Here is a 26,488-nt window from a genome sequence, read left to right on the forward strand (position 1 = left end):
AATAATTGTTATTTTATAGATTAAACTAATCCCTTTCACATTTTCTCTTCGAAGTGCTTGAATGCAGGTGTATTAACTGCATTTTCTACATATTTTTACACTTTTTTTTAATCTCCTACACTTGCATGAGTTTGTAACACACAAATTCAGCTTCATCCATTGATTTTGATTGGCCATAGAAATCATTTGCTTGGTTTGTTTTCATTCCAGCTCAAAACCAGACCATATAAATTTGTCTGTAGGCACTGGCTCCTTCATCTAGGAATGCTTGATTCACTTTCCCAGCTGTTCTTACTTTTTCTGCAAACGTTGTTATTCACCCACTGCAGGAGGGACTGTAAAAATTTCCTAGCAGTCACCGCTGATTTTCTGCTGTACTATCCCCTACCGATTTCTCAGGTGTGGTTACGTTTCCAATTACAAATTATTCCTGCATCTGCTATAGAGACCTCAGGGAAAGCCCCGTGATTACTTCATATCCAGTCACTCCCTTACTTCTCAGAAGTGACACCATCTCTTCTTACGGCCCGTTCCATCTTAAGTGACCTCCTCAAAGTATTAGTTTTTCTTAACATCAATTATTTTCCCCATACTTAGAACTCTGACATTAAAATCTGTATCAGCCTCTGCCTTTACAGTCAAAATTTTCACCACAATTGGAGACATACAGGTCCCACAAAAACAACACAGAAGAATAACACATTCATAACAGCGACAGCACAAACCAGCTTCTCTTATTCACAGGCCAAAGTAAATGTTTTTTCTCAGTTCTCACACTCTCGAGCATGGACCTTCAGAATTACCCTGATGCGCAATGAAATTAATTCCTCCTCCCTCTGCACTTGCGCAATGAAATTAATTCCTCCTCCCTCTGCACTTACCAATTATCATGTCTTCTCCTGTAATTCACGGGTATTTTTCCATATGAAATCCATGTATCATTATTCTATCAGACTCCTTGGGCACTTCTGACTTGCAAGCCCTCCAGCTGTTCTGTCATATTCCTCTTGTATTTCAGCATCCTGACAAACACCCTTTTCTGCCGCTGTATCAACAGAGTTCTTTACCTGTACCTTTGCCCTTCCTTTAACCTCCCCAACTGTCTTTCCCAGCACCGTTTGGGCTGAGTCTTTCATAAAGCTCTAAGCAAGAGATCTTCCTTCATCCTTTGGTGGGAAACATACTCTGTAATGGAGAACTGTGTCTGGAGAGTGGCAGTCAGAGTAGTTTCTCCTCCAAACACGATGATCCCTGTGCAATTACTGATACCTTATAATTGCACTGGCTCCCTTATTAATCCCATCGCATTTCCTCTCATATTCATCAGAGTTAAACAGCATTTCTCTTCTCTTTCTTGCCGGTCTCAGTCTTGCAGCCCAAATTTCAAATATTTGCCTTATCCACACTAGCAGGGGAGAGCACAGAGTAATTCACTGAAAGGTCAGTGTTTCATTTTATCACAGTATTGTGTTGACTTAAACATGCTGCTGCAGAAACAGTAGTTTCTGTTACTACTGCTAATATATACACTCAGTCTCTTATAGTTTAATACAAAGATGTTTTAAGTGCATTTCAGAATATGGTTTCTGGGTGATAAGAGAAATTCATCCCATAGAATTGGTTACCAAAATGCATGTAAATTAAACATAGAAGCGATACGAATTCAGTGACCGTAATTCACAGTGAGCCGTGTTTTTACTGGCATCTGCAAAAGTAGCATATTTAACTTTATGAATTACAGATGTCTTTTTTCTATGAAATCCTCCAAGTGGGAAAACTCCAATATTTTAAATAGCTGAACTAGGTACTGAAAAAAACACCCTGGCTGTGTTTAAATGATATTTTAAAACTCGTACAGGCTGTAAATAGACTATTTATAAACAGGACGCTTTGTGTATGTTTAAACTTTGTCAAGTCCTCTAAAGTGGGGGAAGTGCCAGCATGACATTCCTGTTAGTCATTCACGGGTTTTAAAAACTGTTATTGTTACCCAAAATACTTTTAATTCTTAAGATACATTTATATAAAACATTTCTGATTTCTCTGCATTCCCTTAAAGAAAGAAAAAGACAACAAAACCCACCCTGTAAAGTATTCACCTTGATTTTAGCTTCTTTGCCAAGAATAGAAGTGCTCTCCTAGTGGTTAGCTTCTCTCCTTCAGAGTCCCAGCAGCAGTAACAGAGGGGAAGCTGAAGCTCTTTGCAGCCAGGTGCAAGGCTGGGTGTCAGCGCTGTGCTCCGGACACTGTCGCCATTCCCTCTCGGCAGTGCCAGTGGCAAGAGCCCCTCCAGCCTCCTGCCACCCGTGACTTCTTCCCACCCACATTGCTTCTCAAGGCCGGTTGGTTATTAAACTGAACAACTGAACTGATTTTAAGCCTTGGAAATCTTTTACTCAGTTATTTAGTGCCATTTCACTTTGGGATCAGTCGTTTTCTTGATCATTTGATGCCTTACTTTCTCTTTTTACCACTTTGGCTACTACCTTTGTACTTCAGGAAAGCACCAGAACAAACACATTATCGCTTGTCATCATTCAAGACTTGGCATCTGGCTCAGTACTTCTTCAGTGTTAGGTTCAGCATATCCTTGGCCAACAATATTTGTTCAAGTACAGCAACAAACAAAAGGGGTTTTAGCAACATCAAAACCTGTCCAAGCAACAAAAGGTTGGCAAGGGCAAATGGCTATAGTGTTTAATGTCATATGTGCTTGAATCTGCCTCGATATGTGAGTATGGCAGCTATGCTTGAAAATACTGTCTTCAAAAAATGTAAGATCTTCTCTACTGAAGTGGACACGAAGTTTAGATCAACACCTCAAGGCTTCTTTTTTTATCCTTAGCCATAGAACTACACTTTTCCCACATGTTCTTGTAAAAATCGCAGTTATCTCCTAAAGAAAGTTTATATGTAAACTTGCAGTTATAGAAGTATTTAAAAATAGAATTTCAGACAAAGCCCAGTATTCCAGATCTTAATCCTGTCTAATCCTTTGGCAGGTTCTTATTTTGGGCACTTTGTTTCACAGTCATTCCAAATAACTTTTTTAATGTAAGTGGATGGTAAACAAAGTGAGGTTTTCTTTGCACATTTGTGAAACTTAAAACAGTTGCTTCTGTTGTTGGGCCAGAGGGAGGTTAATATGTACCTGACAGCAAGAGGGGCAATATTTTAAAAAATAACTGTCATTACATTAATGCCTGCCTTCCAGAGGGGCAGATTTTTAGACCACAGACATAGCTCCCTCTCTGAAAATCAGATGTTTTGCAGTGAACTGCAGTGTTTTGCAATCTTTCACACTGACATCAAGACCTTCTAACATTCTGTCATTATTGTAAGTCCTTGCCAAAGTATCTGGCACGTGCGGTTGCCTCCTCCATCCAGGCATTATGCATATTACTCTTCCAAGAAAAAGCTCATGATAAAATGAAGTGGATCTTTAAACGTTGCAACAATTTTAATACCAATAACTCAGCGGAAATTAATACTAAAGTAAATCCACAAAAATTCTGAATTTCAAGGGCCACACAACCAGCAAGTTGCAACATTTTACCCATTCAGAAATATCAACTCATACTGGTTCCATACTTTTCTCTCAATGAATTAATATATTGGTCATGTTCCACTTAAAAATATGTTTATTAAAAAAATATGGTAAGTTTTATAGAAACTTTCTGTGTAATTATTAAGCACTCATGCAATACTGTTGATGTGGCCCAAGAGCGGAAAAAGATTCATTCATTTCTTAGGAAACATTTGCTCTAGACTCCAATTACTATTTCATTGTTTACTTTGAGGTTATTTTAAAGCATTTTAGCTGTGAGGACAGTTAGAGGAGACATCCTAGATCTGAAAATCCCAGAAAAAAGTGTTGCCAACATTTTGGTTGTAAATACACAATGCCAGTGTCTGCTGTAAATGAACAAACAGAAAAAATAATGAAAATGCTTTTGGGCTTCAAACTAATCTCATTATTAGAACAATGCAGTCTTTGTCAGCCTCCATAAGAATTTCTATAAGCACTTACCATATTTTGAAAATCCTCAAGTTTAGGTAATATTATTTCCAGTGCAGCTCATTCCCAACTACTGTGCAAGATGAAGGATTACATTCCAGTGTTAGAATGAACATGCATGTTCTTTTAAACCCAAATGTCTCTTTAAATACCCAATTTGTGTGTCTAATTCCTAGAAGCACTTGAATATCGTAAAGAAGGGAGGCAGAACTGTGCTCTTTGTCTGTAAAGGAGATAAAGTGTTCAGTGTAGGTTGATGGATTGAAGAGAGTTTTGTTTTCCCCACTATATCCCTTCTACCTCAGGAGGGATCCATACAATGCGGATACTCTAGTTTTATGCTCATCGGTCTGATCCCTGTGTCACCCCAACAGATAACAAAGTTCTTCCACCTTGTAAATATTTGCAGAATCAGGTCTTATCACAAAATTTCAATACCTTCCCTTTGACTACACAAGCTGGGTAACTAACAAAAAATAGCTCAAGGCAACAACCTACAGCAGAATGCCCATCTGAAGAGATGGGAATTAACCTCTCCAGCCAAAATAGCCCTGCCTCCCAACAGCAGAGCTCTCTTTCTAGTCCTTTTTGTAGAGATTGGGTACAATGAGGGCAGTTTAAGGTGTTTCTCTGGCCATTAGCACTTACCTTTTCCTGTGGCAGCAAGAGCCCTCCAGCACTCTCTTGACTCTGTTGAACCTTTTCAGTCTTGTTCCATTTACCTGCAATAGAGAAGAAACCTCAGAAGCCAAAGAGATACAGGAAGGTGCACTTCTGGAAGTACTAAAACACCTCCATAAAACTCACTCATCCCTCTGTAGATGTGCGAAACCGCTGAGGATCCCTTACTAGCAAGGAAAGTTTCTTTCCTTCTTCACCCACCACGACCTTCTGTCTTACCAGCACGGCTTATTACTGTGTCTAGGGCATGACTTGCCTACGCTAATGAGAAATCTTGTGAGACTTGGCAGCTGGACAGCTTTTCATGGGCTGCAAGTTAGACGGACACAACTCAGTTTGTACAAAGAATGTAACTGGGTCAGATACAATGACATCCATACGGTCTATTACTGCTAATGCAGTCTAACTGCTTTATCCCTGGCAGCCTATTAATTATCAATACCATTGTTTGTATTGTAGGCCTCAGTCACTTGTGATCCATACCTATGAGAAACACCAGAATGCAGGGCTGCTGGCGACATGCCTTCACCTTTTTCTGAATAGCCTTGATACATATTGAAAAAGGATTGTAGTTTTTCAAAAGTGAATTAAATCCTTTTATTGATGAAATAAGAACGGCCAGTGCCATTGTGGATAATAGTTGGGGTTATTACGTTAAGCTTTTATTTCCTCTGCAACAAACACAGATGCACCAAAAGTAGATACTCTGTAGAAATAACAAATATTCTGTAGAAATAAAAAATGCTTATAACCCACTGAAGTGACTGAATTCAGTATTAGTTTTATTCATCTGAATAGTTGAGTTAAATAACCACTGAACACTGTTAACCTGCCACGTTTAGAATGGAAATGCACGTATTTTTATTTGTCTCTCTGATATCCTGCTTTCTTTGTAGAAGTTCTTTTGTGTGTCAGCTGCACTGCAGCCACACTACTTTTCAAGAAAGCATATCAATAATAACAAGGTGTTATTTAAAATTTTTCATTAATCAATAAGGATCCTAGCAGAAATCCAACAAACAGGTAGGAAGCTGAAGTTTTAGTTTGCATTTCCATGTTCTAATTGAGCTGATGAACATGGTATGAGCCATGAGATGAGAAAGTCTCCAGAAATGTAGCGTAGGCAGAAGTGCAGACAATTTCTTTAGGTTTTCGGCAGGCCAGTGAGTAGCCCATGAAACTTCATTTCCCTTATCTGCTATGTGCTTACCACGGGAGTCATGTTCCCCAGAGAGCTGGTGCCCAAGTATCGTAGTGAACCTGCATATATCTTGAAGACTGGAAAGGGCTGACGCTGTGAAATCGCTGTTCTCTTGCTCTGCTGACCCACATCCTGCACTCGGGCTTTTCTTTTCTGATGTAACATATACCATTTCTACAGATCTTGTTTGAGTTTTGTTAAAAACAATTAAGTAAACCTGACATTCTACACAGATGTAGAGTAAGTTGACTTTGGTGCTGCATCAATAGTTGATGTATTGTTTTATTTTACAGGTGATGGATTGTGCAATGCCTCTGATTGGTGAGCATCAGACTGAAGACAGGCAACATATAACTGATCTAGTCGTAAGCAAAATGAACCAAATGTTGTCCAAAACTCCTGTACCATCTCCTCAGAGACCCACTGCCACTCAGCAGCCTCAGGTAGGGAACTCTGGTTTGTAAAATACAGAATCTTATTTTATAATTTTAAGCTCAAAATTTTCCTCAAAGAATTTGTCGGGAAAACTGTACAGACATACCCTGAACTGCAAGAATTCAATAACTGATCGACACGTTTTAGAGTTTTTTTCCTATTTAAATGAAATTATCTCCACATATAATCGAGTAGTCCAAGTGTTGGTGTGATTCTACCAGTAAACTTATAACTGTGGATTCAGTGGATTGTATTGTTTCCTTTCAGTTACATCTGTATAAAATATCATGGAAATAATAAGAAGCACTGTCACAGAGAATCTTTGTCCTGAGGATGTTAGAAAGAATACTGAGACAATAGTTCTTGTTGTTCTTGTGAGAAATGAATTATATGATAATCTTTTTTTGTGTGCTGCCATTCATGAAAATACCTTTCAAATCTAGGAAACTCCTGAAATATGTTTAGCATACTAGAAAATTTGTGTCAAAGGTTGCAAATGCATGCGTTTCACTTATTTTATCTTGCATGGCCTGATAGTTAAAGTGTGGGGATGCAGAATTCTGCCCCTGGCCTTGCTACCTTTCAGACTTTGGAAATTATCTTGTGCTTCCATTTCCATGCTTCCAAAATGTGAAGTTTATTTTCCTGACCCTTTAAATAACTTCTGAGAGTGTTTTGCCTCTGAATTGGAGAGATGTAGATTTGATGGGTGGAGTATTAGATGGATAAGGAATTGGCCAGATGGCCGCGTCCAGAGTTAGAGGCAACGGCTCAATGTCCAAATGGGAACCAGTAACAGGTGGTGTCCCTAAAGGGGACTGAGGCCAGTGCTGTTTAGTATCTTCATTGACAACACACGTAGTGGCAGTGAGTGCACCCTCAGCAAGTTTGCGGATAACACCAAGCTGAGTGGTGTAGTCAGTAAGCTAGAGGGAAGGGATGCCATCCAGAGGGACCTGGATGGCAGGGTCCTGCACTTGGGTCACGGCAGTCCCCAGTATCAGTGCAGACTGGGTAATGAATTGATGGAGAGCAGCCCTGCAGAGAGGACTTGGGGACACCAGTGGATGAAAAATTGGGTATGAGCCAGCAATGTGCGCTTGCAGCCCAGAAAGCCAACAGTGTTGTGGGCTGCATCAAAAGAATCATGGCCAGCAGGTACGAGAGACGAGAGAGGTGATTCTGCCCCTCGCTCTGTTCTCGTGAGACCCCGCCTGGAGTACTGCAGCCATTTCTGGGGTCCCCGGTACAAGACAGACATGAAGCTGTTAGAGCAGGTCGAGAGGAGGGCCATGGAAATGATCAAAGGTTTGGAACCCTTTCTTATGAAAGGCTGAGAGAGTTGGGGTTGTTCTCAGTAGAGAAGGCTCCAGTGAGATCTTATAGAAGCCTTTCAATACTTAAAGGGGGCTTATAAGAAAGATGGAGAAAGACTTTTTACCAAGGCCTGCAGTGACAGGACAAGGGGTAATGCTTTTAGACTGAAAGATTTAGATTGGATATAAGGAAGAAAATCCTTATGATGAGGGTAGTAAGACACTGGAACAGGTTGTCCAGAGAAGTTGTGGATGCACCGTCACTGGAAGTGTTCAGGATCAGGCTGGATAGGGCTTTGAGCAACCTGGTCTCATGGAAGGTGTCGCTGCCCATGGCAGGAGGGGTCGGACTAGTTGACCCTTCAAAGGTCAGTTCTAACCCAAACCATTCTACAATTCTACGATTCTTTGAAAACTGCTACGTAAATGCTAAATAGCATCCTTTATGTCTTCATAGCTAGGCAGCAGGTCTGATCAAGAGCAACGTTATCAGCTACAACTTTCATGTACTTCTGTTAATATACTGAAGGAACAGGCCATGACAATACGCTCTGACATAAACTGCTAGGGACTGTACTGCTGCTCTGTACCAGCCCAGCTCCATGGTCATCAGTTAAGCAACAGAATAAGCCAAACTGTAATACAGGAATTACCAAGCCTAAATCAAGAATCTATTTTTACTCTCACTAGGCTCCACACCAGGTAAACAATTTGAAAACAATTTTGTGGCATACCTCAGACAGACTAGTTCTTGAGGCAGAATGACTAATTTGTTCTTCAAATATATCATCATGCTTTAAGTTATAAAAATACACCATCCCACATAAAATAGTGGTGTGGCTTCTATTTATATTACAGCCACTTGAAACTAAGCACAAAATTGTTTCAACCACGGAACCACATACAATGGAGAAGTTTCCATCCAACATGACTCAAGTCCATTGTAAAGGGCACTGAAAAAGAAAGATGAGGGGAAAAAAAGAAATCACCTTACGCCTTATGTTTCTTTTAGGACTGGTGAAATAGCCATATATTAAAATGAAGCAGAGTGTCAAATTTAGAGTTGCCCAGAGCTTACAAGTCAACCTAAACACAATTCTAAAACAGCAATACACATTACTTAACATTAACAAATTCACAGTCATTTAGAGCATTTCGTATTTCATATTTTGGGGAAAAAAATGTAAGGACTTGGGCAGGCATGCTTCCCTGAATTTTAAAGAAGACAGGAGAAACGTTACTGATTACTGGTGTCATCCAAAGAAACTGGCTGTATGTTGTATGTAAATAAAGTTTTTAGTCATTTCCAAAGAAAAACTGCCTACATAAGTCCAGAATGAAAACAGGACACAAGGAACATTTTAAGAGAGTTCCTAAATTCCTCAGTCATTGCTGTTGCTCATCATTTCCATGAAAAGGTTTTTTTCCTCTTAAACAAAAAAAGCTTTGGATGAATCCAAGGATAGTATTTGCTGGCTAGCTGCTGAGCTTCTATTAGATTTCTACTTAGTTCACGTTACTGAAGAATTCAGCCTTTGCTGATGGCAACAGGATGTTATTCAACATCAGTCGTCTTTTCCTTTTCCTGAAATTATGCATTGCAGTTGACAAAAACCGGAGATACCTCTTCAGAATATTTGTTAGTTTTCCTCTCAGTTAAGCAGACTCTGCTTCCTTAAATTTTGCCTTATCATATTATAGTTTAGGACAGACAAAAGGGATGTGAATTTCTACAGAAGATACTATTTGCTAATACCTATTAATCTTCCCAGCTTTAAGGGAAAATCATGAAACAGATCCTAACAGATCCTAACAGATGTAATACATCCTAACAGATGTATTTAAAACAGATTATCTCCTCATGTGTAGTCAATTTTTAGCTAGGTTGTTTTCCTAAGAGTAAAATCAGTCTGTTAAAACAAAGCGTCCCTTTCATCTTTGAACAGTCTTCTCCTTTTTTAATCTGAGAAATTATTTCCTATTCTTGAGAAATACAACCCATTTATTTGCGGGGCAGGGGGATACTGCGTATTTCTGCAGGTCACATAAAATGCAAAGCCAGTAATTTATCCCAAATCAACTCTGTGCGTATGTATATGTGGTCTTAGACAACAAAGTGATATAAATATCAAAGAGTAATTTGTGTGTTTTGCTACTTCTGCTTTTAAATGAACGGTTTACTGTCAATAGTACAGCTATAGAGGTGCCATGTTTTGAATTCCTTTATTATTTGCGTGGGGTTTTAAAAATTATTTATAATCCACCCACTACTGTGGCATTGGGTGCCTTGTACATAAAAGAATGCTTAAATTTATAAACGCCCGCTGTGGTCAGTACTATTCCAATTAACTATCCATCAGAAAACAAATCAATGATTAGGAAAATAAGTCTTTGTTTAGAGCCACGCAGCCAAATCTTGATGGAAATGATTGGCCTTGCAATATGCTCTAAAGGCCAACAAAGTGCTCTCTGTCAGAGTGCCAGAAGGAGCAAATTCCAAAGGCAGGGACCTCAAACAACTGTCTTGCTTGTGTTGAAACCTCAGAGGCGCAGATCCTGTGATACTTAAACGCATTAAATCTATAATCTGAGATACCAGAGAATCAGAGAATTGTAGACTCGTTATGGTTGGAACATAGAATGGTTTGGGTTGGAAGGGACCTTAAAGATCATCTAGTTCCAACCCCCCCGCCCTGAGCAGGGACACCTTTCAGATATATTGAGAATGTTTAAATATATTTTTTGTGTTTTATTTATTTATGTATCTATAAACAGTTGCACAGGCCGTATAGCAAGTTCTAATGGTACACAGAACGGCAGAGAATTTGTGAAGGAGAAAAGCTCCGGTTTGCGTGTTGCACCTCAAGCCACCTGACTCTGGCTGCAGCCACCAAACGGTGTCTCACGCTTTTCTCTTGTGGTCCCAGGCTGCAGTTCACTGCATACCTGTGACAGCGTGATCAAGCCATATGGGGACACAAAGTATCCTGATCACAGGATTCAAAGCTTGCCGGTTTTGCTCTGATCAGCTACTTTACAAGTCTTCCCACTACAAAGAAAAGCAAGAGTCCCTGGACTCAGAGAAGTTCTCTCTGATATACCTACATATGGTCAAAAAACTCTTTCCAAAAATTAAGTTGTTTCTATTTAATTTGAAAACATGACAGTTTGTTTTAGTCACAACCATGATGAAAATACATAATAGAACTTTATCTAGGAATTTGATTTTAATAGACGTTTTCCATGAGGCCAACCTACTCCACTTGCAGGCAATAAAATGATGGAAATCCAGATTTCCACCTTTTGTAACTTCTTTGAATGCTTTTGACAGATCTTTCGAGAAGCCCTTTTCAAATCTCTCCTAAAACCCAAACCAGTAGGGTAACCTGTCTGGTGAAGTGCTCTAGCTGGTGGAATCACTTCTCTCTGTCTCCATCTGTTGCTAGGGAGGATCACTGCTGAAACTTCGGCTGTCCGGATTTGCAAAATTCTGCAGGTGGTTGCTCAGTACAGACTATTTTATGCTTGTTTCTGCAGCAGCATTTGTATATAAAACAATAGTAATAAAACATCTCTTCAAAGCTGCATATTAAGTCATGATATGAATTTTGATGAACTAAAATCAGTGTAGAATATTACATTGTGCATGAGTATTACCATAAAATGCAAGTTATTATGGTCACGTTAGCAGTTGGAAGCTAAGGAAAATCGTATTAGGAAAATGATACTTCAGTCCAGGCCTGTTAAGACCATGTTGCATTATCCACAAAAGAACTTATTATCCTTAATGGAAGGAAGAAATTTGTGCACCAGAGACACAATGTCCATAACGACATAACATCAGAAAGAGCACAGCGTTCCCAGCTGTGTCCTGGTTCAGTTCAATTTCAAAGAAATGAGTAGTACACCAGTAATAAATCAATAAATGATGCAGAAGTAAAAAAGATGGCACTTTAATTATTTTGAGACTAGAATAGCAGACCCTGAAGTGTTTCATTTCTTAACACAGTTTTCTAAAACGATTCAATACCTTCTTCACTCTTCACCCACAGGGAAGCTCAGTAGAATTACATTAAGTTCAGTAGAGACTGGGTCAACGAGCCCTTACTCAGTTACCTTCAGCTGTTCAGAGATCTGCTTCAATTTATTTCCATTTTTCCTATTTTACTCTTTATTTTATTCATTCTTCATTCCCTGACCCCTTATATGATTTGACTAGAGCCAAGCAGTTTTCTCCAGTTTTATTTTTCTATGTTCAGAGAGAAAATTGAACCAAATGTGAACAGTGTAAATAACAAAAAGTATTATCTCTAGGGAGAAAAGCAAACCATTATCAAATTACCTATTCTTGGCTTTCCATAAGAGCAGTCACACTTCTATTACATTGCATCAGTTAGATTTACTTCTTTTTTTACAGCAAACTACTTACGATGAGCAGCAATTTGTTTCAAATAACTGAAGCTTTTATGATGGCAAGGCAATACAGTTACTTGATTTGATCTTAACTGAAGGGGAATGCACGTAACTGGGAAGGATCCCATCATGTCGTTATATGGGAATCTAGAATTCAGTATTAGGCTGTTTATTAGGAGAAGTGAACTTCTCTGCACTAAATTTGAGGTGTGGGCTTTATCTCTAAATGGCATTCTGCTTTGCGTAGAAGTCTCATAGAAGTTCAGCTGAAGTATAATCCGTGGTCAGGGGAAAAGGAACAGGGCCACGACTTGTAGGTTTGCTACAGCTGTGTATCATCCTTGAGACCCCTAATGATAAACTAACCAATTAACATCACCACCAAAATTTTCTTTCTGTCACATTCCTTTGGCGCTTACTTGCAGGAACATATTTTTCTTCCTTATGTCTGGAAGGAAAGCCTGCCTAACAAATAAATAAATTAAAAGACCACGCTAAATCATTCAGCACGAATGAGGGTAAATACAGAGTTTCAAGTGTTAGCATCTGAGAATCCTGCTGAACTGGTGCAAAGCAAATCACTCCCTGGTGTAATTAGAGCTTTACTAACAGACAGCAGGAATAATTTAACGGAGCTTGCCTTACAAAGGCTGCTAAAGGATCTAATGACCCCTAAAACCACACGTGCTGTATTTTTTTCTCTTAGGAAGACATTTAAATAGGGGATAAATGGCATCTATGGCATCATATGACCATAAAGCTGATGTACCCAGATGTGTGGAATAACATCTAATGGAAGCCCAGATCCTAAATAAGCTCAAGAGATGAGCCTTTCTCTCTGCTCAGGGCAAAGGAGCACAGAGCCCCTGGAGAATGTCTGGACAGGGTTTTACAATATGTGTCTCTTAATAATTGTTGGTCTTTCCCAACTCCTGCATCAGGTTACTCTATATAAACAGAGCAATATAGCTTGTCAATAAACAAGCAGTATATCTGTATAGACAGTAATTGAGCATCTTCTGTAGTCTGCATTAACGAACAATAAGGTTTTTTCTGTTCAGTGTTTACCTCAAAGTTTTGTATGCACTTTGACAGCCATCAATGACTACAACATCTAAGTAGTCACTCTTTGCCCCTTGCACTGTCCATCTGCCTAGAAGTTATTTTAAATCATAGTCCCTGGTAAGCAAATGACTAATCAAAGTGTTTATTGAGTTGTTGTTCTGACTTAAAGGATAATTAGTCAGAGAGCAGCAAGATGCTTTCCTAAAAACATTGGCAGAGAATCTGACCCATTGTTATCAAAACTCGTAAGGAACAATGAAAAATATTGCTGGGGTATATATATGTTACAGAAGAGGAAACACAGGGCCCTTCAAAGGTTATGTAAGCCAAAAGCCATTCTGAAAACTATCACGTTGAAACCATTCTTACAAGTCACTTTGGCAGTGCTGCACGTGTTGCCCTCTTCTGCCGCAGCGAGTGGTGGTTCTCTGAATGGCAGCGACATCTTGTGGCTGCCTCTCCTGGGGAGACCTGGTTTGGGGACTTGGCTGATACTGAGCGTTATAACGTGTTAAAACGTATTAGAGAAGCTGTATCACATTAAACAAGAAATTGGGTATACATGTTACAAATACTAAGTGCTCCTTATTCGAAAATGTCTCATAATGCTATTATAAGGTATTTATTTCATTTATTTTCATTATTTTAATATGGAATATATTTTAATGTGCTGCCTTAATGGGTATGTATATATAAGTGTGTATATATGTACACACCCAATGTTTAGCTGTGAATATTTGGAAGAGGAGACGCTTATTTTAATCAAAGGGGGTTTTAACCTTTTAGTTATTTTATGTTTGTGAAAATATAAGCAAAACAGCTGTTACCCTTTTGGATCCTAATATAAAAGTACAGAATTAAGAAAAGCAGAAGAAAATAAACATGTATGGACCCTGAGCTCACGGTATCCTGGTAAAAGGCCACATTTGAGGCAGCAAAATTTACAACAGCCAAGTTTATTTATCACAAGTATAAAATACTAGCGTATATTTTTTTCTACACCAAGGATGTTTTGTCCATCTTCGAATAAGAAAACTATTCAAGGCAGAGACTGTGTTCTTCATATAAGTGACAGAGATCACAACAGAGGCAGAGACGCAGACTTTACTGCTGGGTGAAGGATGTCCACATATTTATAGTCACTATTTCATTACGCAAAGCTTGATTTATTTTAAGCATTTGAACTTGACATTCAGGTATTGTAATAGATTTTAAAAAACTTCATGCAGGAAAATAAATCCTAAGATTTTTAGTATTGATAGTCATTAAAAAACAGTGGGACACAACAGAAGAATGTTGAGCGGAGATTTTAATAACAAATAAGATAACCTATTTTAAAATACTTACTGAGATCCTGTACCAGTAGATGGAGTAGTTACTAAGGGAGGTACGTATGTATTGCTCAATTCTGTTGCTTGTTTAGTCTTACTCCTGAACAGAAGTAACAGGTAAATAGCTTGCAGGATAGTCACTAGTGATAAATGTCTACAGAAATGCTTTTAGTGGTTAGCTGTGAATGTACCCATTAAATGAGGAGGATTAAATCAAAACACTAATAAGTGTTTATCTTTCTTAGCTTCTTTTGAAATGATGTGCCAACAACTACACAAATGTGCCTTTACAATGCGCTTTTTAAGGGATTTGATGGCGTTTAGACTGTAAGAGAGAATTTACTAAAGGGCATATATTAAAGGTTTAGGATTATTTGGTCAAAATTTCTACCATCATCAACAGAAATTTGTCCAAATGAAATAAAAGCTTTCAGGATGTGGCCTGATTTTTTTTTTTTATTATTTCTGAATACTCTATATTGAATGTGCATCGCCAGCCGTGTACCTGGAAAAACACGTGATCCCTGCAGGCAAGCCGAGCAAAGCTTGGTAAGAGAAAGAGTTGCTCCCAAAAATACTCGTTAGAAGAGCCCAAAGGAAAAAGCCCCATGGACAACCTGACTGAGCCAAGCTTCAGGACCAGAATCACTAGGGGTGACTTCAGTTGGCTGTAGGATGGAGTGCTTCAGCCTTAGTGCTAATAATTTTATAATAGAGAAGGCAACAAAATGCTAGCTAAAACTGAAAAATGTGACAAGTATTACTAGTTAATAGATAATAGATACTTTTCCCTGTTTATTTTAAACATAACAACAACACTGTTCTCTTTTGGTCTTCATTCACACAACAAAATTATGCTTTTGTTAACTTTTTTATTATCTTCTGCAGGATGATCTTCTGATCATGTCACCATCTGCCAATTGTATTGGCAGAAGCAGACACTAAGAATTCTAAAACTGCAAGATGACTACCCTCAAGAATAGTGAAAACGTTCAGTTTTTAAGTAATCATGAGCCCACCATTACAGAGTAGCCTGTTTGTTCTTAATAGATTTCTGCGAGAAATAGCTTTCTTCTCCCACAGGCATTTTTAGGGAGACTTCAAAAATGTCCTCATTCCATTATAGAGCAACACACAGCCTTTTCAAAATTAAAACAAGGAAAACAGTAATCCCATCATTATAGAACAGGCAATAGCTGCCACATACACAAATAGAAATGGAACATCTAAGTTAGATCTCTCTGTTTTGTCTTAGTGCTATAATTACTATCATATAACATCCTTTTGATTTTTTATTTTATCTTATTTTTCATCTATTTTTACTCTCTGATTTTGTTTAAGACAAACCTAATAGAAATATCTTTTTTTTGGAGGCTTTTCCTTGGTCTCCTTTCTTTTCCCCACTGTGGTGGGTGTTTCCCTTCTACTTTTTTTGTTATCATTCTCTGTCTCCACTTGACTTTTTTATTTGATTTCTCTGACCTTTAAATCATAACCTGTTAAGCAAAGCTATTTGGCTTTACTCCATGTTTAACTTGCAAGGATTCTGTCCCTCTCCCCAGCAGTCATTGACACAGTTTATTTTGAATAAGGACGATGTGCTAAATATGCATTAGAATTTTTAAACAAGGATAAGCACCAAGAGAAATTACAGAAAAATCCAAAACAAAGCAGCTCATTTTCAAATACTCTTGATTTGTCCGTGGAAAAACGGAGCGACCTCCCTCCTCCACCACAACGTCAGTGGTGGATCAGTTCTCCATCTGTCCAGCTGCCAGCAGAGCAACCTTGTCTTCAGCTGCTTATATATCATTCTTCAGAATCTCAACTCCTAGGAAAGACTCAGGAAGCTCGTCAGAGCTCAGACCAGCCACCAGCACCTCCTCTGTGTGGCTGTGTACTTGTGCTGCACCAGAAGACACAAGAAGAGAAGCACGTGCAACCAGTGCCGGAGAGGTCTTATGCTCTGGTCATACACTGGAGTTCTGAACTATGCTATTGTCTGGGGGGAGCTCAAGTGTTTCACTATCTCTTTTCCATGCCTCCTCCCACTCCACTGTTGTAACACTGATACAATACTGTTAAGATAAAATGTGGGTTGTAAGACTGGACTTGAGTTACCTGCACCATCTTTTTTCCAGACTCTCGTTTAAAGCATAAACTTCAGTTCTGAATGGATCCAGTAATGATGGATCTTTTTGACTCAAGATGAAGTTCTGAAGATCTTACTCTCTTCCTCGTCATGCAAGGATCACTTGCCATCCCGTATTTAAAAAAAAAAAAAAATCTGCTTTTTTTGTTAAGACTGGAGAAGCAGATACAGTGTGGCATCAGCCAGGGTCAAAGCCCCTGAGTTCAAGGGTCAAAACCTTCCTTACAACTTCAAACAACAGCATAGGACTTTGACACTATCAAGCCCCAAGGGATACTTTGTCCTCTATGTATGTAGAGGGATCTGTGTACACTGTGGAAGGTGTGAGGAAGTCTTCTAGATATGTTGTAGGACTTTCATCTGCCTGTCCATCTATCTTTCAGCTCTTTCTCTGGTACAGACATGCATGCGTATGCATTTTAGTCTCAGCTGCTTTAGCACACAGGGGGAGCTCTCTCCTATCGCATAGTCCACATTCCTTCATGTCTATGGGGAGCAATTTTTTCACTGGAAAGAACTGCCTGAAAGCTGCTGTGCAACTGCATGCTTTTAGTGTTCCCTTTTCAATACCGCAAGTTGAAATCTGGCTTCTTTACGCAAGAGCCTGCAATAAAATAAGACTGCATCCTTGTCCATTAGAATTAGCGATTGGCTACAGAAAGGGACCATCTAGCCTCGACAAGCAGTGCTGCTTAAGAAATTAATTTTCCCCAGTAAGTTGACATCCTACTTTTTCTCTAGAAACCTCACCTCTTTGGCGGGTAGGATTTTTTTTTTTCAGCAGAATAATAGAAAATCGGGCTGGAATGGACAATGGGAAGTCACCTGTTTCAGTATCTCAGGGGTACTCATTTTTAAGACTGCCTGTAAAATTATTCAAGAAGGAAACTATTCTCTAGGAAGTAATTAGTTATCTAGCAATGGAAAACACTTAGTCTATAAAATCTAAGTTAGAATACTTTTTGATGTTTAAAAGAAAACAGAAGGCTTTTCCAGTGCATTTTGTAAATACTATTCCAATTACAAATTACACTGTATATCTTGCTTTTTGCTCTCCGCAGTCATTTCCCTTCCCATTCAGAGGAAGATCTTAATGGGTTTTGCACAGGTAGTTTGGAAAGTTGGTTGAGCAATAACAAAAGCTGCTCTAAATTTTTTAATTCTTTATCGCAACTTTAACTTGAAGAAACTCTAGGCTGGCATCAGTTTTTCTGAGAGTGTCTATTCCATACAGATTTCCTCAGCAGAGAAGGGCAAGACTGAACACTGCTACTCCAAAAAACCTGTAAAAAGCAGGAGCCAGCTCTCGTCTAGCTGCCCCCTTTGCACTAGGCAAAGGGAAGGTGGCTTCTTTCAAGGTGTGCCTTACTACATCTCTCCATTATAACTGGAACTAGGTCTGTTTCACTGCCTTTCCCAGCCCACAGGGAATATATAAGACAATAAATAGCAAAACCTTTGTAGTTCTGTTCAACGCCACTGGCAACGCAGTGAAGCAGATACATCACCTATGCCAGAGTCACCCGAAATAGGGTAAGGTCTGAACCAGCAATGGGTCAGTATCCCTGCCATACTCACTAGACATTAAATGAATAAAGCAGTGAGCAACAAGGAGCTAAGGAGTTTCCTATTTTTGTATTCTCCGTATCAGAAAGCCACTTCAAGATCTCAGTGCTTTGCTAAATTATACAATATGTGCTTATTTCCAGCCCAGTTTTAGTCAGTTTATACCCATTTCTTCTTGGTTCACATTGTCCTTTAGTCTAGCTTGTTTTCTGCCTAGTTCTTTACCAGTCCAATATATTTATAAAAAGCAACTGTACTGCATTCAAGCCTTCATTTTGCTAAAGTAAGCAAGACATGTTCTTCCAAATGCTGTAGGTATAGACTCTTCCATCTCCCTGGTCAGTTTAATAGCGCTTTTCTGTGCCAGATCAGCTTACATTAATCTTTCTTGAGCAGGGGTGATGTAAACGATACACAGCATCATGCCTAACACCTGCTGGGAATACTTCGCTGAATGTGGGATAAGATTTTGGTTTTTTCACTGCACAAATCTTTCCCATTAGATTTCAGTTAGTGAACTCTGCATTTTTGAATGATGCATGTTATTAGTCCATAAATAAATTATTTTGGACATTGCATTTAAGTTTCTTTTTTCTTGCTTTTCTTCTTTTTTTTTTAACTCCACTCATCCTTTTAATTCTTTATTTAGGATATTTTGTAGTCTTCCAAATCTGTATCATCTACAGGTTGTAGTAGCACACACCTAGTGTTTTGTGCCAACTGAATTAATGAAAATGCTACTTGAGTTCCACATCCCAGTTATATCCTTCCCGTTAGTTTTTCTTCAATAACTGCGTATCTCCACAATAGCCACTTCCTTACCCACAATGTAATTCCTGTAGTATTAGTGCTTAACCTTCTCCAGTCTAACATGTACATTTCCAATTGTTAGAGATATCTGGTACGGAATTCTGTATTTCATGAGTCAGCTGGTTTTGATTTTTGAGATGAAGAATATCTGGTCTGACCAATATGAGCCCAGGAAGACCTTTAATTTTTACCTCCATCTCATTTTTAGCTTTTATCCCACCTGCCATCTTGTCCTTCCTCCTGTATTTATCATAATCTAGGACACTTTAAACATTCATTTACTATTGACATCCTGCCTAAATTATCTCTCTGCTTAGCAATCACATTTTTTCTTAGTTCTCCTGTTACTTAATTGTTTTACAACTTATTCTTGTTTCCTTTATGAGATCTAACTCAGCTCGTGTTTTGGCACTTCTCAATTGATCCCTCTACTTCTTGACCTGAAAAACATGGCTTTTCCTTCAAATATTGAAATACCTATGAAAAGCTTCTATCGTTGCATTACAAAGAAAACCAAATGAAACCCAAAAACAACTATACGTGCTCCAACTATAGTTCACAAAATCTTCAAACTCAGCCAAATCAAAATCAATTTTTGCTGGGACTCAGTTTAGCATCTCTTTTGCCCAAGGGCTATTTCCCTGCCAAGTTGCTGCTTTTGCTCCCACCCATTTCAACATTCTTCAGACTGTTCAAAATTTAAGTATATATGAATCCAGTCTGCATTTATATAAATGAACAAGGTAGAAAAAGAATTAGTACCACTGATCAAATTCTAATACAACATGCTTTGAAGAACAAACAGTTCTTTCCTCCAGTTCAACCCCTAAAATTCTAAGGAGACTGTTTCAGGTAAGTGTGGAAAGGAAGGAAGTGCTACAGAGACATCTAGAGACATCTGTCTTCTAGACAAGCAGTGGGGTTTCTGCTCTGGCTGTAATTAACTTAGCCAATATTCTTAAAGACCATTATGCAACCAAAGCATCAGTTGTTATACCCGGAGTTGAGAAATCACAATAGTATACTTGCAGCATTCATGTGGCTTAGAGGTTTCCACAAGTAAAGTTGTGTTTTTTCAGAATAGTTATATAAACAGTAAATCCCCTTTGAATGGGAGAGATTCTAGAAGCTGTTCTATGTAATGTTACTGTCAACATCAGCAGTCCCTTCTCTTTGGGGAATTTGGATGTGGTATGAAAGTTGTGTTCCATAAAATGAAAACCAAAAGGGCTCCTTACGACAGCTGTTACCACACCTCACTTCAGTAATCCTGAACCATACTAAACAATGTAGTTTTTAGCTTCTCTACTACTAATTTTGCTCTTTAACCATGACGTGAGCATCCAAGACTCTGTTCAGGGTCATTTTCCATGATATATTCTGCATTCTAATCCTTGATTCCTGCAATGTTTGAGCTAAGCAATAGGCAAGTTTGTAGATCAGAACTGCAGTACAGGAAAACATGTTTGTACTAAAAGAAAGTGGTAGGAGGGTGAGCTTCTAGGCTGGGCAACAAAGAGAAAAAGAAAAAAAAAGCCAAGAGGGGTGAGTACATCTGCAGGACAGGTCTAGTCCAGCATCTCTGTTCAGAGAGGTTGTGTTGCCCATAAGGAGTTAGCAGCTCTTACAATTACATTGGCACACCACCCTGGAGAGGTGAGAAGTAACAGTCTGGAGTTAATTTGCCAACAACTGGTGTTTTAGAAGAAGCCTGGATTTTATTAAAGGCCTTGGCTCAGGACAGCAAACAAGACTGGTTCAAAGCCTGACTTTAATATCAAGTATCAAGGTTTCTGACTGTCTGAAAGAAAGACTCTTGAAAAGGACTGGATTACTACAGACCATTGAAAAACCATGAGTAAGATTTCTCAATTAGGAATGTAATGCTAATTAGTCTTTTTGGGTCAGCCTGGGTGGGTTGGCTAATTAGCAAATGTAATATACCCATGTGATTGGCCTGGAGTGTGGGTGAGGTTCCTGGAAGCACCAGGTGATATCTGGTGAAAAAAAGGATGTGTGGGTGGTAAAATCAGGACAGCTGCAGTCAGTGACTAGAGAGGGGGAAATACACCTTCAACAGAAAGCGCACAAAGGCTCTAAACTTTCAGAACAGTTGAGGTGAGGATTAGCAAGCTTCCATAAGGTTTATTGAAAGCTTAATTTAGGATAAAATAATTTCTTTGTAAGATGGAGAGATATGCAGATTGCATAAGTACTGATGTTGTCATGTCAGATCAGTTAGGTGGTGTGTGCGATAAAGCCCAAGACCATTCCAGTGCAAGAACAAATGGCAGGTTTGCTTCAGCCTCGAGGCATGGAGGAGACAGAGGCCCTGCAGATGTTGTTTTAACATTAAAGTAGATATGAATTTAAACTGCCAGTCTGTGTTTTCAGTTTCTAGATAAAAGATGAGTTTTAGCTACTTCTTATAATCTTTTGCTTTTGTTTTAGTAAAAAGGTAGCAACACTCATATCCTCCCTAGGCGCCCTCCGCCACTGCAGAGAATGATACAGATTGGTTTATGGCCCTTTGTAGGGCTAGGAACTCTGTCACATGGTAATCGTAGTAATGTTCCTTATAAAACATCATGCATGCTTTCTAACAAAAGTCACATGATCTGTTTGGTGCTCCGGAAAGATTCTTGGAGGTCCTTAAGCCCTGTGAGTAAGGTACTTGTACTTTCCCTTTAAGGGCACACTCCATGTGTCAGGCTGCAGCAGCAAAGGAGACACAGGCTGCTCTGTAATACAGAGCCCCAAGTGCCCTGAGGGCGTGCAGGGGAAGGTGCCAGGTGCATCAGAACAATGGTACTGGAATATGAAAGCAGTGAGCTCCTCCAGGGCAGCTTTTCCAGGTTTCCACTCTGGGCCAGTTTCCCCAGTATCCAAGGACTTACTGATGTAAATGCATATTGTTTCAGTGAGCTCCAAGCATTATACAGAGTGGATACCACAAATACTTAACGTTACTGAAACATGCATAGGATAGAACGTCAACTTTTACATGTGGTTCAGAAAATTAGAGGAAGGAGAGAAACAAAACAGAGAGGACTTAAACCCACACTAAAGCACTTCAAAATTTTCTAGTGGTTGTTTCTTTCCTTATGAAATTGTCCTCTTTTCTACATATCCTCATCCTTACAACGATGCTTACCGAGAACTATGTAACTGTGTCAGTTCATACAAGGATCAGATTTTGCCTCATTCATTGTGTACACGTCATTTTTGCTCCTCATGCGGTCTTCTGAAGGTTGGTAACTCTGAATAGTTAGAGTTTTGGACCTGTCCCGTATCCCTTTATTTATGTAGCTAAAGCAGGCAAAGCAATTTGCAAGAGCTGCGTATGATAGAGTGTTGTTGTCTTGTAACATTTAAGAAGTGTAACTTCTAGATTGCTGTGCAGGATTTCACGTCACTATGAGTAAGATTTATTTCTGTAGTTCTAAGATTGAACACAAATCTACCAGAAAAAAACAGTAAGCTTTGCAAGAAACATGTTTAATTAATTCTACGTTGACTATTTAATACATTCCAGGGTTTTTCCCTCTTGACAGATGGCCATTTAATTTCTGGATCCTTAAAAAAAAAATCCAAGCTATTATGTCCAAGGATTTAACATATTTCACTTTTCAAAATATTAGAGATGGGCCTAAAACAAAGTTTGGATTCAAATACTAATGTTCCCAGAGGGTGTTCTGCTCCAACGTTTTGGTTCAGGCCCATCTTTTCCTCTTGACAAGTATACATTTGAAAGGGATGCTGCCAAATAAATCTCCTGTTTTGAAAAGTTAAGTATTACATGTGTTTCTAATAACACATCAGATGGAGTAGCATGAAGTAATTTCAATTATTTTTATTATTTGTCTGTGGTTTTTGCTTCCTTTCATTTTGCTTAGCAGAACAGCTAACCTAGAGTAGCCTGTCTCCCTTCGCATTTACAGTCAGCAAATCAAAGCAAAAAATCCTTCCAGATACAAGTGAATGTAATTAAAAAGAAATTATTTCTTAAATTACACAAAGGTATCTGTCAAAGTCCGTTTTCTATTCAGTCTATCCTAAAAAAGAAAGCAGAAGCAATGAGATACAGAAAAGTCGTTGAAGGTGCTAGGAACTGAAGGAGAAAGACCATACCCAAACGGAGGTAAGATTTGAGAAGGCACTCCCTGTATCATGATCACATGCTGCAAAGGGAAAACAATTTTTTCTTAAGAACTCAGCTTTGGATTAGCCCGGGATTCATATATCATGTCAGAAAGCAACTAAATTACAAAATGTTATCTGGAATAAATTAAAAGTATATGTTCAGCCCCAACCAATAAAGAGATTTCTAATGAAAATAAAGACAAATTAGTGGGAAATTGGAACTAAGCTACTCTAACTTTCTTTTCTCTTCTGTTTTCAAATGTATTTTCCAGAGTGGATCACTAAAGGAGCCAGAGCCAAACAAAATCCCACCTCAGCGACCACCACCTCAAGGTTGTTTACAGTACATTCTCGACTGTAATGGCGTTGCAGTAGGACCAAAACAAGTCCAGGCTACTTAGATAATTGAGACTAAAAGCAAGGGGTAAAGCAAAAATCAAAATGAAAAAAAAGAAACAAACACACAATCTTAAAAGCAAACATACCAGTTTTGTTCAATTTTTGCATTGTTTCAGTGCTGACCTGGACTGTGTTTTTTCTATGCAGTGTCAACTATACCGTCTGGTTGTTTCCTTGTTCCTGTCTGTGCGTGTAATGCTTACCTACCTTTCTCTGTAAAATTTGTGATTTCAGGGCTGTTGTCAACAGTGTACAAAGAATGTGCCTCTTTAGAGCCCAGTGCAACTGTACATTATGGATGGTTAGACAGTATTTTTTGAGTATTATATATCGTTAAGTAAAATACCACCAAGGTTCAAATCTAAATACTTTTGCTTACTTTGTGAGTGTGTGCACACTGTACTCATAGCCTTTATTTTTTTGTGCGTGTGCATGACTAATAAGCAGGTGATCCAGATATATTTTTAAAAGTCTAGATTAGAGTTTGCTAGTGAAGCTTTTTATTTATAATTTTATAAAATTTGTTAACATTTGGGTTTTACTTATACACAAGTGGAAGTCTAATATTTCAGTGACTCCATAAGATACAGTTCTTCCCAAGGAATATTTAAAATAGCTTCTATTTTACATACTGGTATTCATATTTTTAGTAATTCTGCATTAAATTATTAGCTACAAAGCTATGTAAAAGGGCCACCTATGTGCAATATCTCAGTGAAAGTGTGAGTATTTAATGTATCCTATTTCAATTAAGTAGTACCTTTTGTTGTCATTTTGAATTAGTAATCTATGGAGATTTTTAATGAAAATTAATGCAAATACTTTCAAAAATCTTAGATTACCTAAGAGTTAAATCCCAGGTTATTTGGTGAGAAGTACCTCAAGGACTGTTAAACTTCCTGTAAGAGCTCTTGTTTTTTGTTTTGTTTTGTTTTTTTTTTCAAATGCGAGATGTTAGGGGATGGTAGACCAAGGTACCTTTAACCATCTAGGGGTTTGATTAGAATGCGAGACAAAAATGAGAGCGGTTTACTTTACCAACTCAGGTCTACTATTTTAAACCTAGAAATAGCCAGATAGCTATAAAGAAAATTCAGTCCCAGCGTTATCCACATAAATAGGGTTTATGATAATTGCTTGAAATCAAACATGCAAAAAGGCTTGAGATGCCTGACAACTGCTAGATTTTCTGTAGGTAAATTATTTGTGATTTTTGCATAACTGATGTATAATGCAGTATTAGGAGAAATACACAGGCAGGCGGTTAATCTGTTGTGAGAAATCTAGCCTGGAATCACAAGCTACACACTGCTAGCATACCATGAAGCTTAGTTGCAAGCGAGCCGCAAAACTGTAATTTTAATCTTGAATATGTACAAAGATGAGTAGTGGCCATTAGTTTAGTGCAAACAATTTTGTTTAAAGGGAAAACAGCCTTATGTTCTACTTCTGTTTTCCCTACAAACACTGGAAAAAATTATCAGTGAGAATCATCATTCTTAGTGTTTCTTTTATTTGTACAAGCTGGCTGGTAAGATGAGAATTAAGGTATGCATTATTAGCTATTTAAATGTTTGTGGTAAGTGCTACTGTTTACTACCTATCAGTAAATTACATGAATATTTTGCTTTAGTGATCAGCATTTGTCTGGGTCAGTGATCATTCCAATGATGGCATTGGCTATTTTGTTCTATATTAAGAAAATTCCACTTAGAACCAGGTTCACAAATCCTTACCTCCAGACGCCATAAAAGTGAATAAACCATACTGCCCTGGGGTGAAGAAATGAATCTGATGATTGATTTTATTCAAAGCAGTTGGTATTTTTTTGCATGTAGTAGTACACGTATTCACAAGTGCTTTTCACACGACATTTGTGAGTTGTGTGTGCAAAGAAGCGATGGGTGTTGCAGATAGGATTTCAGCCTGTTGACTGTAAAGGATTTACAAGGGCACACACTATTACTACATACCACAGACAAGAAGCAAGCCAAAATGTCTCTCTGCATGTAAGCATGCTTAGGTGCAATATTGTGGGTAACAGGGAACAGATGTTTTACAGTGTAGGCTTAATGTTTAGTTTTGTTGAGTTATTTTTGGTAAAAGTTTCTTTCATGATTGTTGCCTTTTGTACAACCCAGCTGCAAGAAAGTGAGCAAATGCTGGAAGTGTGACAGCAGTATATCTTTTATGTGAAATATCTTGTACAGCTTAATGTGCAATAAAAGAAAGTTATATCTGTCTTCAGTGTAAAGTTTCTGGCATTCAAGCCTGTATATGCAAGTGGGGGAAAGAAACCTTTCTGTTTTTCAATATTGAGTGAAAGGAGACTAATAAGAAAACAATCCTTATTAAGATGTTGCAAGACCGTGTTATCACCTTCAAATATTTCCTACAAAAGTGGTTCAAATTAATAAACAATGAAGGCACATTCCTTAACATACATTACGTGCTATTTATCTTTCTACACCACAACACACTGCTACAACTGTATTAAAACTTATTGAAGCATTAGTACATGCTGTTCTCAGACACATACACTGGAATCTCATATAGTAAGTGGAAAGCTCACTGTAATAGCAATTAAAAAAAAATAAAATCTTGTATTGCAACAGTACTTCCAGATATTAAGGTTTTTTTTAGAGACCTGAACAGATTAAGTCTTTTACTTGCACTAAATATCTGTGTAAGACTAAAAATTCCCAAATGTTAGAACATGTAGATGAGTTCTCTCCTATAATATTTACTGTTCAGCAAAGCTCTTGCCCTGAGTGAAACATTATACAAAGAAATTGCTCAGAATTTCATCCTTTCCTTTCTTCCCCTTAACTCAGGTGTCCTGTGTGCCTTGTCACATGCAAGAATAAGTATTCAGTTATAACAACTGTCAGCCCAGAAAACCACATTCAGACATCTGATACGAGATAAAAGCAGCATGCCCACTGGTATCTGACACAG

At 38.3% G+C, this 26,488-nt stretch overlaps 2 protein-coding genes across 5 annotated transcripts in view; one reads left to right on the plus strand and one right to left on the minus strand.

Moving 5' to 3' along the window:
- SYN2 (synapsin II) overlaps positions 1-26,488 on the plus strand; it is a 195,429-nt gene that overhangs the window by 164,445 nt on the left and 4,496 nt on the right. The window contains exons 10-11 of the mRNA XM_054216069.1: positions 6,194-6,343; positions 23,404-23,464. Coding sequence (XP_054072044.1) covers positions 6,194-6,343; positions 23,404-23,464 — 211 coding nt within the window. The remainder of the gene's footprint in view (positions 1-6,193; positions 6,344-23,403; positions 23,465-26,488) is intronic.
- Positions 1-26,488, minus strand: part of TIMP4 (TIMP metallopeptidase inhibitor 4) — a 123,148-nt gene that overhangs the window by 62,220 nt on the left and 34,440 nt on the right. For 2 of the 4 annotated variants that reach the window (XM_054216075.1, XM_054216076.1), the window contains one exon: positions 4,667-4,740. Coding sequence is in view for 1 of the 4 variants with exons in the window: in XM_054216074.1 (XP_054072049.1) it covers positions 882-891 (10 nt within the window). In the remaining 3 variants the exon portion in view is untranslated. Of the gene's footprint in view, positions 1-881; positions 1,249-4,666; positions 4,741-26,488 lie in introns of those variants that run through there. The other 2 variants (XM_054216077.1, XM_054216074.1) reach the window with 2 other exon arrangements.

This window comes from Rissa tridactyla, chromosome 10 (genome assembly GCF_028500815.1).
Source record: "Rissa tridactyla isolate bRisTri1 chromosome 10, bRisTri1.patW.cur.20221130, whole genome shotgun sequence".
In the NCBI taxonomy this organism is placed as follows: Eukaryota; Metazoa; Chordata; class Aves; order Charadriiformes; family Laridae; genus Rissa; species Rissa tridactyla.